The 13,907-nt window shown below is 50.9% G+C and overlaps 1 protein-coding gene across 1 annotated transcript in view; it reads right to left on the bottom strand.

Moving 5' to 3' along the window:
* The window catches only part of KCNK10 (potassium two pore domain channel subfamily K member 10), a 157,408-nt gene extending 151,110 nt beyond the window's left edge, over positions 1-6,298 (bottom strand). The window contains exon 1 of the mRNA XM_027552666.1: positions 5,773-6,298. Coding sequence (XP_027408467.1) covers positions 5,773-5,824 — 52 coding nt within the window. The 5' untranslated portion in view covers positions 5,825-6,298. The remainder of the gene's footprint in view (positions 1-5,772) is intronic.
* Positions 6,299-13,907: the final 7,609 nt, after the last annotated feature.

Genomic DNA, 13,907 nt, shown 5'->3' on the forward strand with positions numbered 1-13,907 from the left:
ATTCAGATTGCTTCCACGTTCTGGCTGTTGTAGATGGTGGAATATTACTCAGTCGTGAAAAGGAAGAAAACTGTGCCATTTGCAGAGATGTGCATGGACCTAAAGACTCTCACACAGAGTAATCGGAAAGAGAAAAACGAGTGTCGAATAGTAACACATATATGCGGAATCCAGAAAAATGGTACGGATGAACCTATCTACAAAGCAGAAATGGAGACACAGATGGACAGAACAAACATGCAGACACCAAGAGTGGATGAGGGCATGAGCAGGGAGATGGAATTGGCATGCATGCACGATTATGTATAAAAGAGATGACCAATGAGAACCTCCTGTGTAGCACAGGGAACTCTGCTCAGTGCTCTAAAAGGGAAGGAAATGCAAAAACGAGTAGCTGTGTGTCTATGCGTAGATGATTCACTTTGCTGTACAGCAGAAACTAACACAACATTGTAAAGCAACTACACTGCAATTAAAAAGAAAAAGAGCACTGAAAGTTTCATCACGCTGCAAGTCTTAGAGACCCTCTTTGATCCATCCCTGTATCCCTACATATATTCAGCAAAAGATTACTGAGCATCCACTAAGTGCTGGACACCGCCCCCCCCAGAGCCTGGGGTGAAGACAGCGAACAGGGCAGGGAACATTCCTACCTGTGGAGCCCACCCACTAGCCAGGGAGGCTGGCATCAAAGGTGACACGTGAGCAAGTAAGTTGGTTTCAGCTCACGACAGGTACCAGGAAGACAACTCAGCGGGGGACACGGTGGAAGTGACAGGGTCAGGGAACCAGAGGCAAGGTTTTTAGACGCAACAGGGAAATCCCTGCTAACAAGGTGACGTGTGAGCTGAGACCGAGAGGACGGAAAGAAGCCAGCTACGCCAACATTCATTTATAAGCCACGGAAAGTGCGAGAAAGGCCCTGAGACAGGGGACAGAAGGAAGCCAGGTGGCCCAGCGGTCAGACCAAGGGGATGCTGACGAGACAGGGTCAAAGAGGTCGTGTCAGTGGCCTCCTGGCACATGGACGGAAAGCGAAGTGCAGACAGGCCACGTGAGCAGCCCAACGGCACACAGCTGTTACTGCGACAGCTTCTTTTAGAAACTAATTCTTTTGCTCCACGACTCAGTGTTTCACACCATGATGATATGCTTGCCTCGAGCTGTAGAGATAGTGTTTGCGGATCTTGTTGGTTTTTAAAAGCTTTCAGCATACACAAAAGCAGCCGATCAATCCCAATATTCAGGCGAACATCATCAAGAAGAGATCCCAACAATTTTAAATGTATGCAAGTCCTACTCTGAAAGCCAAGACTTAGAGCCTACCTCCTTCTGGGTAGGTCTTCCACAGTCACTCTGCGTTAAAGGCTTAGCTTTACAAATACAGAGGAAGGCCAAAAGCTCACCAGAGCATAATTGTTTTACACTTAGGTCTTATTTCTCCACCTAAACCTCTTGACAGTGTTTTGCTTAATTCACCCAAGTGCAATCAAAACCAATCTGTTCCCAAACCACCTTCATCTTGTGCTATTAAGTTGTCAGGTAACAGGGCCGTAAGCAAAACATAATTACAACTTCCTTCCAAAATCTGTGAGCAGAGCCCCCTGAAGGTGCAAGCTTGTTCATACCCTGGTGGTGGTTTAGTTGCTAAGTCGTGTCCGACTCTTACAACCCCGAGGACTATAGCCTGCCAGGCTCCTCTGTCCGTGGCATTTCTCAGGCAAGAATACTGGAGTGGGTTGCCATTTCCTTCCCAACTCAGGGATAGAACCCAGATCTCCCGCATTGCAGGCGGTCTCTTCACTGGCTGAGCCACCAGGGAAGCTCCCTTCATACCCTGCTTCTAAGGAACTTCCCCTCCTCATACCTATTATGACACTAGATTCACCTTCATCTCCCCCTTGCTAAACACCTTTGGTCTATGTAAACCCTAGACAGCATATTCAAAAGCAGAGACATTACTTTGCCAACAAAGGTCCGTCTAGTCAAGGCTATAGTTTTTCCAGTGGTCATGTATGGATGTGAGAGTTGGACTGTGAAGAAAGCTGAGCACTGAAGAATTGATGCTTTTGAACTGTGGTGTTGGAGAAGACTCTTGAGAGTCCCTTGGACTGCAAGGAGATCCAACCAGTCCATCCTAAAGGATATCAGTCCTGAATGTTCATTGGAAGGACTGATGCTGAAGCTGAAACTCCAGCACTTTGGCCACCCAATGCAAAGAACTGACTCATTGGAAAAGACCCTGATGCTGGGAAAGATTGAAGGTGGGAGGAAAAGGGGACGACAGAGAATGAGATGGTTGGATAGCATCACCGACTCGATGGACATGAGTTTGAGTAAACTCTGGGAGTTGGTGATGGACAGGGAAGCCTGGACAGCTGCAGTCCATGGGGTCGCAAAGAGTCGGACACGACTGAGCGACTAAACTGAACTGAAACCCGAACTTCCAAAGCACAGACCCAATGCCTGTCCCGTGACCGAGGACTAACCCCTCCCCTGGAGGTGGATGGAGAGAGAACGGTTAGATGGGTTAATGGAGAAAGGGATGAGGTACCAAGACTGAGTCACTGCCTCCATGCCCTCCTCCTCCTCCCCCACGACCCCCTCACCCTCTTCTCTCTTCTTCCTTGAAAGGCGCTTCTCCAGTCCCTGAGCTCTGGGATCCTCACCAGGTAGGAGACAGAGGTCTCAGTAACATGAGGGACAGAGGGGAAGATTGTTTAAGGGCTCATATTTTGATGCGACCCACTAGCTATGTGACCTCTGATAAGTTACTCAACCTCTCTGTTTTCCATTCCCTCACCTGTAAAATTAGGATCTTCTCTTCCTTCTGTGGGCTTCCCTGGTAACCCGGTGGTAAAGAATCTGCCTGCAATGCAGGGGACTTGGGTTTGATCCCTGGGTTGGGAAGATCCCCTTAAGAAGGAAATGGCAACCGGCTCCAGTATTCTTGCCTGGGAAATCCCATGGCCAGAGAAGCCTGGTGGGCTACAGTCCTTGGGGCCACAAAAGAGACAGGACAGCAAGTAGACAACAACTTTCTTTTATGATTAAAAAAGAAGACTGAATAAATGAATCTTCTGGTTAAATAACAATAAATAATTTAATTAACAATTTGATTAACCATTAATCAATGTGCACGAGTTCTCTCCTGGTGTGAGAGAGGGCACGTCACACCCGACTCTCCCCCTGCCTTTACCCCCTGGCTAGGAAAGACTGCCACCCACACCTTCAGCAACAACTGTGCCTGAAGTCAGAATATATTGTTGGAAGGCAGCTCAGGGGCGTCCCGATGGCAATCAGGTGTCAAGTGGGGACACTAACACTGTGCATCAGATAACTACTGTGAGCGTAACTATGAAGTTCCGTGCATCAGACACCGGGCATGCAATGATTGCTCACTGACTGCTGTGACTTTTATCGCAGTCTTTTCATTTTTAGCACCATTGGTTGTGACCATAGGTGCTACTTGCTTGCTTCTTCACTGTTTCAGGCTGTAAAATACGGGATGCATCTGTGCTTATCACTGTGACATAAATACGGTAGAAGGATGATTACATAGAAATGCATTTTAAAAGCCATGACAAGCTTCACAAAATCGGCCCTCCCTATCAGAGCTCCTGGAAAATCCTGATCTGATATTTTAGACAACAGCCCACTTGACCCACCTCCTGAATGACTCGGGCACATCTCCCACTCAGCAAGACCTGGGCTGAACTCAGGCGTTTTCCCCCAAGACTGGTCCTGCCCTCGCTCTTCCCAGTCATTCCAGCCACCCCACTCCACACTTGCTTCACACAAAGCCTGTGCCCTCCCGAGCTCCCCAGTCCATCCATGGCTCCATCCCCACGGCCACCACTCCGGCCCACTCCACTACTGTGTCTGGTCCCTCACACCCACAGAGCCACACAGCATTTGCTTCAAAACTTAGTGCAGATCACGTCACTTCTCAGCTTGAAACACTTCAGTGGCTTAAGATAAAAAGTACTATCCAGCCCTGCAATCCACAATTCTCCCCTACCTGCAACACCACCAGACTTTAGGATCTGAGTCCATGGTTTCACCAGCTACGCCTCAAAACACATGCTCTCTTGGTCTCTGCTCCAGCCATGGAAACTTGCTTTCAGTTCCGCAAATACACACACTGCCTCTGCCTCAGGGCCCTTGCACTTGCTGTTTCTCCTTCTGCAAGTCGCCCTATTCATTAGCCAGTTCATCCCTACATATCCTGCAGGTCTCAATACACACGTCTGACTATCTCCCCTGACCACCCATCTCCCCTGGTTCTTGTTAGTCTCTTCCATCAGACGCTCTCTCAAACCCTTGGTGCTCTTTTTCATGAAACATACTGGAACACATGGAACAGGATATAAACTTGTAATTATGCACTTCCCTGTGCAATGATTGATTTAAGTCTCACTATAGACTCCGAAAAGACAGAGCTTTTTGTCTGTACCATTCTGACTATTTCCTGCACCTGCGACAGCATTTGGTTTGTAGTAGATATTCAACGAATATGTTTTGAAAGGATTCCTCCCCCCAAAAAAGCAAACAAACAGACCAAAAAAGGCACAATTCTGTATTTCCAGAGATGGAGAGAGAAAATAGAAGGTCTGGGTTGTATTCAAGATAGAACAGCCCTGGTGCTGAGAATAGGCAATTATCTCCTCACTCTGTCTTCAAGAAGCTGGTCAATTCCTAAGACGTGTCCTCAACAATGACTGGGTTTCCTCTCTTCCAAACAGAAAAGAAGAAACACACACGTAATAAACACACACACACACACAGATACACACACATCAGGCAAATTTCAACCCCAACTTGCACAGAGGCGTTGCGTTGTCTTGCCCAACTCAGCCTTCGGATGAGCTAAGAGAAAGGTTCGTCAAAGGCATGGCAAAAGCAAGAGCATTCTTGTCAAAACTGGACAGGAGGTTTCAACTTGCTCGGCTGGCAGAGTGATTGCTCAGGAGCAGCCTTAACATCTGTATGCTAATTAGAGACGCAGCGGCCGACCCTGGGCACACACAAATCTGTCTAAACCGCTCCCTTTTGAGTCCAGGGAACACTGCCCAGCATTTATGAGAGCCTGTACGCTACACTACTACTCGGGCTGGGGGCACACAAAGCGCCCCTCCCCGAGCCCTCAGCAGCCCCACCCTTCTGGAAAACCACCCCCTCCCTCCCGCTTCTACTTCCACCGGAGCCAAACTCGCCGCCTGGTTTGGTGATAAGACTGAGCAAAGATCGGGAAGGCCCCCAGGGGCTTCATTATTCCGCGCGCCCCAGAGAAGGGCCACCTCCAGGGGCTGCTGCTGCGAGGCGCAGCCTCACTTGCTGCCAGGAAACCTTTCCCGCTGGGGACACCCCGGGCTGGCTGGGGAGCTCCACGTCCAGGGGAAGGCACCCCACCCATCTTTGCCAGAGACAAAGATCACCAGAAACAAAGGAGACACACACACACTAACACACCAAGTCAGAAGCAAACACCGACACTTGTGCAATCTCAAGCCAAACAGCCTGCTTGGTGTGTCTTTAGATAGATGTTGAAACAGTCCAGGAGGGACAATGTTAGGGGCCAAGGGCAGGCGCGATCCGGGCCCGGCACCCACGCGGCCTCCGCCCGTCTCCCACCCCGCTGCAGCCCCCAGGCGCGGTTTCCAGCCCCCGGACACACATCGCCGGGAGCCTGGGTGCTTGCACTCCGGGATGCGCGCGCACACGCCGGGGATGGAGGCAGGGCCAGGGCGGCCAGAAGTAGGAAATACCAACCTTTAGGATCCCAGTTCACCTGTTTTCTTGGAGTCTCGATTGGAAATTTCATTGCTCCGTTGCCCGGGATGGGAGGGAAAGGAAAAGAATCGAAATAATAATAAAGTCCTGGAGCTTTACCAGCCTCGGTCCGGCAGTCCAACAAAACAATTTCCCAGGATGGGGGAGCCTCGGGCTGGCTCGTGGAGGAACCCCCGAGAAAGACTAGCGGAGCACACTCGGCTGAGGCGCAAACGGGAGGCTGCTTGGGTGTTTGCACCAGTGGCGGGGCGGCCGGCAGCCCCCAGCCCCGGGTAAAAGGAAAAGTAAGACCGGAGAGGGGTGGAGGGGCAGGGAGGCTCGGGCAGATGAGGGAGCCACGCGGCTTCGCAATCGCGGGGCCGGCAGGCGTGGGGCAGAGCCGCCAGAGGGCGGGAGCCAGGGAGAAGCCCACTGCAGTGTCACTCCGGCCCCCCGAAGGCGTGTGCTCACACACTCCCGCACGCGCGCGCACACGCACACTCGCACACACTCGGCCGGCCGCGCGCTCGGGCGGGCACGGCCGCCTCGCTCGGCCGCGCGGGGCGCACAAGCCCCACCCCGGCCGCGGCTCCGCGCCCCCCGGGCGACGCCCCCCACTCCCCGGCCGGCGAAAGCCATTGGGCAGAGGGCGGGCGCGGCGCCCGGGAGCCTCCCCGCCGCGCGCCGCGGAGGCCGCGCCACGCGGGAGGGCGCGCCGCGGGTGGAGGCGCCCGGCGCCCGGCGCCCGGGCAGGGGCAGCGGCCGGCGGCGGGAGGCGCCCGGAGGCGACGGGGAGCGGGCGGCGGGCGAGCGGCTACTTACTGGCCGGGCCGGCGCGCTCCGCAGAGTCGCCGCGGGAGCCACGCTCGGCCGCCCGGCAGGCGCTGTAGGCGGCGGAGGCAGGGCCGTAGCGGCCGCTCCGCAGACCGAGGGCTCGGCGGGGACCGCCTGTCGCCGCGTCCAGCCCGGGCGCGCCCCCAGCTGCGTTCCTCACTTCGGGTGTTCCCTCCGGCCCCCGCCCGCACCCCGAGCCCGCGTCCCCGGCGCGCTCCGCGGAGGCCGGTGCCAGCCCCGAGCCTTTTGTTCTGGGGCCGCCCGGCGTCCGCCGCGCTCTCTCCCCGCCCGGGGAAGCTCGCTCCCCAGGCGCAGCCGGGCCCGGCCCCAGCTACCTGCCGCCCGGCCGCAGCCGCGGCTTGGAGCCCCGGGAGGGGCGGGGGTGGGGCCCGGATCGAGGCGCCGGGGCCCCTGCGGAGAACCGAGGTGCCAAGACCTGGCGGCCCCGGGAGCCCGAGGGCCGGGGCAAGGGAACCCCAGGATTGTTCCCGGAAAAAAAGCCAAACTGGCGCCTTCCCCCTGCCCCCAAAAACCGCCCCCCGCTTGAAGCCGCCCCTGGGCTAGCGGTGGGACCTCAAGTCTCCAGAAGAACCTGGTGGTGCTGGGATGCTCTTGAATGAGCTACTCCAAGTACCAATATGTATAATGTTTACAAATTACTTTGGATGCCTAGCGACAGAGACTTGCACGCAGTAGATGCTCAGTAAATACTAAATGAAGGCCTGAACTGCAGGAAGTAGTGCCACAACAGGACGGAGTTCAAGTTCCTGTCCGCTCACCGTCCATTCTACCTATGTCTTGAGCCCTTCTAGGGGCCGTCACTATGCTAGGTGCTGGCGATATGACAAAGAACCAGCTTGACATGGACCCTGCCTTTACAGGGCTTACTGCTCAGTGCCATGAAGTCGGGTTAGATCATTGTGGCTTTTACTTAAAAAAGAAACGGACGTGTTCCCCAGCCTGCCTTCTGTGGCACTAACTGCCTGCTTGAGCGTTTGCTCTAGGAGTGCATGCTTCTTTGGGGGCACCTTGAGGCTCCTGGGGATTCCTGTGTCAGCAGCCTCTTGCTCATCATCCATCTTGTGCTGTCAACCTCCAGGTTTCTGAGTTCCAGGCCAAGATCCACAGAGCTCACTGTCATCCATGGGAAGAGTGGGTAAGTGCTTTGTCACTGACCCGACAGGCGCAGGGGAGCTCTCTGCAGAGCCAGTTCAGTAAAACGCGTACCAATCTGATGGCACTGCTCTGACTCAGACCTTCAGGCAGGTGCAGTTTCCTAGGTGCTTCAGAGCCACCTTCTCTGGAACTCCCTTTCCACACTTTGCCTCCCTCTGCTAGGAGGCTGAGAGGATCCATGAGATTGGGAAATAAGACAAACGAAAAATTGCCCCTTCCCCAGCTATGCCTCCAGCGTGTGCCCTGCCTAATCACTTCTGATTCTTTGCGACCCAGTGCCTCCAGAGACACCAGTATATATGTAAATTCTGCTCCGAAACCCGAAGGGAGCTGCTTCTAAGCTCCTGTGCCAGCCTCCAGGGCCTCCTCCGTCCTCGCCTCCTCCGCTGCTCGTGGGCCAAAGGGCGCCAGCCAGTCTCTGCAGTGCATCACCTGCATCCGAGTCAGAGAGGTCTCCACGGAGAAACACAGTCTGTCTCCTGAATCCGGGGGGTGGGAGGGGGAGGCACACTTCTCTCCATCTTCCCTACATCACCTCCAACTGGCCTCACCTTGCAGATGAAAAGAGCAAACCCCCAGAAATACAGGAACCCTCCCAAGGTCACAACACAGATTCAGACCCGAGGGAACTCTTCTGGTCCTTGGACCAGTGAATCTGACCCTGAAGCTGTCATTCGGGTACTTTGGGATAATGAAGACCTGAATACAATAAGTTTCTAAGACTCCAGCCCCTCCGCCTTTGCAAAATGACTTGGACAAACTTGGTGCCTTGGGATCTATCCATACTTCAGGGAATTAGTTCACCGCCCAAGGCAAATTTGCATGGCACGAAATGCAGCCTTAGGGTACCTCGTTCAGTCAATCAACAAACATTCATTGATCATCCCCTGTGTACAATACAGTTGGCAGGTTTTTATCTGAAGTTATTTTGGCCCCTGGAGAATCTTCCCCCAGAAAAGCATCAGCAGAACGATAGCAGTTTGGCGTGGACATATTGGGGTGAGGTTGCAGAATCAGGGATCTGGAGTTCCTGATGTCGATAAAGACTTCTACTAGTCTTTGGCTCTTAGGATCATCTCTCAGCTAAATCACTCCCCCCAACCCCATCTCCCTTTTCCCAACCTCTGGGGCTTCTCTCACCTCCATTTTCATTCTCCCTTCTCAGAATGTACACAAAAACAAGTTTTTGAGGGGGAAAAAATATCTACCAAAATCAATGAATTCATGAATTAATCCCAGCAACCCCTCCCCTAGGTGCCTGAAATCAAGCCCGACCCCTAAAGTGAGCACTTGGAATGGACTACGGGGCGGGAGCTGCGGAGAGGAGCGGGGCGGCGGGGGGCGGGGGGCGGGGAGCGGGGTGAGTTCCGAAACGGAGAGGCTCCAGGAAGGGAGCCCCCCTCCCAGGAAAAGCAACTTGGCGCATTAACCGTTGTGCTCCTGCAGTTCCCTTCCTTCGCCTCCAGTTCTCCCCGCTCGTCACTACAGACTCGATTACACTCACCCCAAGAAGGAGGAAAGAAGTGGTCGGTGCAGAGGAAAAGCATCCGAAAGAGGTGCTGTGCCAAGCGGTTCCCTCGCCTTCGGTTCCGCGGCAACTTCCATGGCTATTGCTGCGGGCGGGTAAAGTCTGGTGGGAAGGGGCCGCCTGCGGTCCCTGCGCTGGGAAAACAAAGCATCGTGGCGCCGGGTCTCCCCGCACCCACCGAGCCCCGCCAGCGGCCCCCGCGCCCTGGGCGCGTTCGGGGGCCAAGGGCGCTGGTCTCTGCCCGGGGACGCGTTTCCGCGGGCCACCGAATCGCTGCAGCTCAGAACCTGCGATAGTTGCGGCAGCGGTTTATTGGATGCCGTGTGGCCCGGCGTGGAAGGGAAGCTGGAAAAGCCCAGTCATTTCCCGCGAGAAAGTTTCCCGCGAGTTGGTGGCTCCTTTCCCCCTCCCCGCCGCAGCCCCGGGCGGGTTGAGGGAGGAGGGGCGCTGCCTGCCGCGGGGAGTCCGCCTCTCCAGCGCCGGGCACAGGACAGCTCCGCCAGCGAGGAGCTGGACCCGGGATGCCGGGAGTCGCAGGGACAGTCCCGGACAGCGAATCGCAGCTTGCGGGATGCCGCTCGCTGCGGATTCGGCCAGCGGAAGGGGAGGAGGACGGATGTGGTTAGAATTTACTTCGAATTCACGGGAAATAGAGCGTATTCCTTATTCTGCCTTGGATTATCTCCCTTTGGTTTCCCCATTCCTCCTTGAGGTCCTGAAGAGGTCCCCATCCTCCGTGATCTCCCCCACCCGCAAACACGTCCAAGTCCTCTTCTCAAAAGAACTGCAGAGAGATTTCCAGGTCATTTTGTGAAAGTAGTTCCCCCACCCCCACCCCGGCCCCTTACACACACACACACACACACACACACACACACACACACGCACGCACGCACACACACACACACACACACAATCCCTGCGGAGACCCACTCAGTGGTCAGACTGATAGGATTATGCACCGAAGTCAACTTAAACTGCTCCACTGTCTTCTTTCCCCAGCAAAGTTTCCACTTTGTTCTCAGCATGTAATCATTCCTACATTTATCTTCATGTCCCAACCAGCATCTGCAAAAACACACCCTTAAATATATGTTGCTCTAATCTGAGGCTGTGCTTTTGGCTTGAAAAAGTTGGAGACACACCAGCAACTAAAGGGCAAGAGGGCTTCCTGTATCATCCTGCTCAACAGTAAACTCTGTGGGTAAATCCTGGAGACTATTTAGGTGACTCAAACCTCTGACTGGGGGCTAATGAAGACAGCATACTGCGAACCCCGGGGGAAGCTGTAATTAAAGCACCAAGCCTGAGGAACAGGTTTCATAACCAGGAACTACATCTGCTTCCCTTTTCAGCTTCTCTACTTTAAAACCTTTTTTATTGAGATATAATTGACATGTAACATTATATCACTCAGGTTTACAACATAATGATTCCATATTGGTATGCATTGTGAAATGATCACACAGTAAGTCTAGTTAACTAACACCCATCACCAGACACAGTTACAAAACTGTTTTTCTTACAATGAGAATTTTTAAAATCATCTCTCTTAACAACCTTTAAATGTACAATATAGTATTATTAACTATAGTCACCATGCTGTATATTACACACCCAGGACTCTTTTAAATTTTTAGAGAATATTATTTAAGATCATGTAAGGCATTGTACCAAACATTTTACCAAAAAAAGTACAGAGCCAGAATCCTGCGTATTATAAAACAAGTTTTAACGAGATTCCCCCTCTCTGAGTTACCACTAAAGCATAATCCAAGGTAATTTTTTTAAAGAGATGAAGCTGGATTTTTTGTTTTGTTTTGTTTTCCCCTCAAGTTCTTATTTTGAAATTTTTCAGACACACAGAAAAGTTATAGTTGTTCAATAAAAACCATAATCCAATCAAAGATTTCATTTGGTTATTATTGCTATTTATTATATTTTAGTCTAGAAAATTCCCTCTATCTTATTTTATGGCATTGATTTTTTTTTTAAGAGAACAAATTCATTTGCTTTCTGGCAATGTTTAATGTCATGATGCAGCTAAAGAAAAGTTGAGTCAAGGGGAGGACAAACAATTTCCAGACCACAGCAGGTCATTAAAATAGCTCAACACCTTCTAGTTAAATTCAGTGTCTCCACCAATATCTATGGAACAGAAGGCAGTTGCATCCTCGATCACTCAAGTCTCTTTCCTAGACTTAGCCCTAGCCTAGTCAAAGAAGTTATTTTTGTTTCTTATCTCCAAATTGGCCATGTTTCAGGGATAAATGAGCATTTTCACGGATCCACACCAGTTGACAAGCACATATGGTACTTTTCTGAATTTCAAAACAAGAACTCAGCAAGGTTACACACCATAATGAATAATTTTCATGTCATTCTAGGAAGGTTTTAATGTGAACCGAAATTTGAAGGCATGCATACTCTCAATAACCTGTTTATTTATGGGCAAGTCTTTCCCAGAGACTTTAACCTGGACAAAAAGTTGCAAATCCTTCAGGAGGATCTATTGTCTCCGAATAGTGACAGGTGCTTCTACCAAGCAGCCAGTGAAAGACTTGGGACAGTCTGACCGATAGAAAAAGTTTTGCTCAGTAGAGAATGGGACATCGACTCAGGGTCCGCTGGGAATGTTTGATATATGTTCATTTCATTTTTGTTGCTTTTAAAACAAGTATCTGTTTAGTTGAAAATGATTGGAGCAAATGTAATGTTAGAATTTTCCTCTCCTACCACTAGGTCATCTAAATATTTGCTGAATCATAGAACCAGATTTGGAAGAGGTCATTGCAAGATTCTGCCTAGTTCACCTTTCCACCTCTGAATAGGATTCCAATTTATATGACCATTCAAGATTTCTATAGACCAGGTCCACATAGTCAAAGCTACGGTTTTTCCAAGTCAATGTACCGATGTGAGAAATGGACCATAAAGAAGGCTGAGTGCCAAAGAATTAATGCTTTCAAATTGTGGTATTGGAGAAGACTCCTGAGAATCCCTTGGACTGCAAGGAGATGAAACCAGTCAGTCCTACAGGAAATCGACCCTGAATATTCACTGGAAGAACTGATGCTGAAGCCGAAGCTCCAACACTTTGGCCACTCATTGGTGAGGACCCTGATGCCGGGAAAAATTGAAAGCAAAAGGAGAAGGCAGGGGCAGAAGATGAGATGGTTCGACAGCAACATCGACTCAGTGAACATGAACTTGAGCAAACTCAAGGAGAGCATAAAGGACGGGGAGCCTGGCACGCTGCAGTCCAGAGAGCTGCAAAGACTCGGACCCGACTGAGTGACTAGGCAGCAACAGGATTTCCAAATTTAGCTAGTGATAGAGATTCCAAATTCTGTATTGATAGGCTTCCCCCAAACTTGCCAACTTGGGGGAAGTCAAATCTTTTCTCGCTTCCAATCTAAATCTCTTCCTTCCTAAGTTTTCCAGTACTTAAGTGAAGATCAGCAAGACCCTCACAATAACTTTTATCTATTAGAGATTAAATTGTGCAACAACCTTGTCTTCATGTCAAGTGATTCTCTTTACCCCTTTACCAAGATGTTCAAGCATTAGGCCAGCTCATACTTTTCTTGAAAACATCTTTTTTCCCACAAGTGTCAGAAAAAAAAAATCAAAATCTCTCTAAGCCTTACTGAGTATCTCCATCTACAGAATAGGGATAAGTAATAAGTATTAATACAAACTATTTGGCCAACCGACACCAATCTTCTTCAATAGGAAGCACAACCAAGCAAGTGAACTGTGCCAAGTTTCATTCAGTCTCTTCATCTGTAAAATGGGACACTAAACATAGTTCCACCTGCTGCTGCTGCTAAGTCGCTTCAGTCGTGTCTGACCCTGCGACCCCACAGACGGCAGCCCACCAGGCTCCCCCATCCCTGGGATTCTCCAGGCAAGAACACTGGAGTGGGGTGCCATTTCCTTCTCCAGTGCATGAAAGTGAAAAGTGAAAGGGAAGTCGCTCAGTCGTGTCGGACTCTTAGCGACCCCATGGGCTGCAGCCTACCAGGTTCCTCTGTCCATGGGATTTTCCAGGCAGGAGTACTGGAGTGGGGTGCCATTGCCTTCTCCACCTACAGGGTGGCTAAAGGGGAAAATAGATAATAACAGTGCTTTGTGAAATGTGCAAGAATTCACAGACGTAAGGGATCATTATTACGATTACTGGATCCACAAAGTTTTTCTAACTCTATGCCAGGCACATAGCAAACACTTTTAAAGATCACTCCATTTATTTCTCATAACAATCCTAGAAAATCCTATTATCATCATGATTTCATTTAAAACAATGCCTGACATGCATTAGGTGCTTAAATAGTTGTCAAGGAGGAAGTTGGAGCTTGGAAAGGCTAGTGGCTTGTCCAAGTAAACGTGCCTTGTTAGAGATTGTAGAAATTGAACTAGGCTTCCACCCATCTCTAAGTCAAAGTATCATTCCTTATGCGGAACTAATTACATAAAGTTACTTTGATCTCCGGAGTCCAGTCGATTCTACTTGAAATCGCAGCTGAAACTGTCTCTACATGTTCCCGTCTCCTTGACATCTATCACCTTCTGGGTCTCTTACATTCTTCGCCCT

Source organism: Bos indicus x Bos taurus, chromosome 10 (genome assembly GCF_003369695.1).
Source record: "Bos indicus x Bos taurus breed Angus x Brahman F1 hybrid chromosome 10, Bos_hybrid_MaternalHap_v2.0, whole genome shotgun sequence".
NCBI classification, from domain to species: domain Eukaryota; kingdom Metazoa; phylum Chordata; class Mammalia; order Artiodactyla; family Bovidae; genus Bos; species Bos indicus x Bos taurus.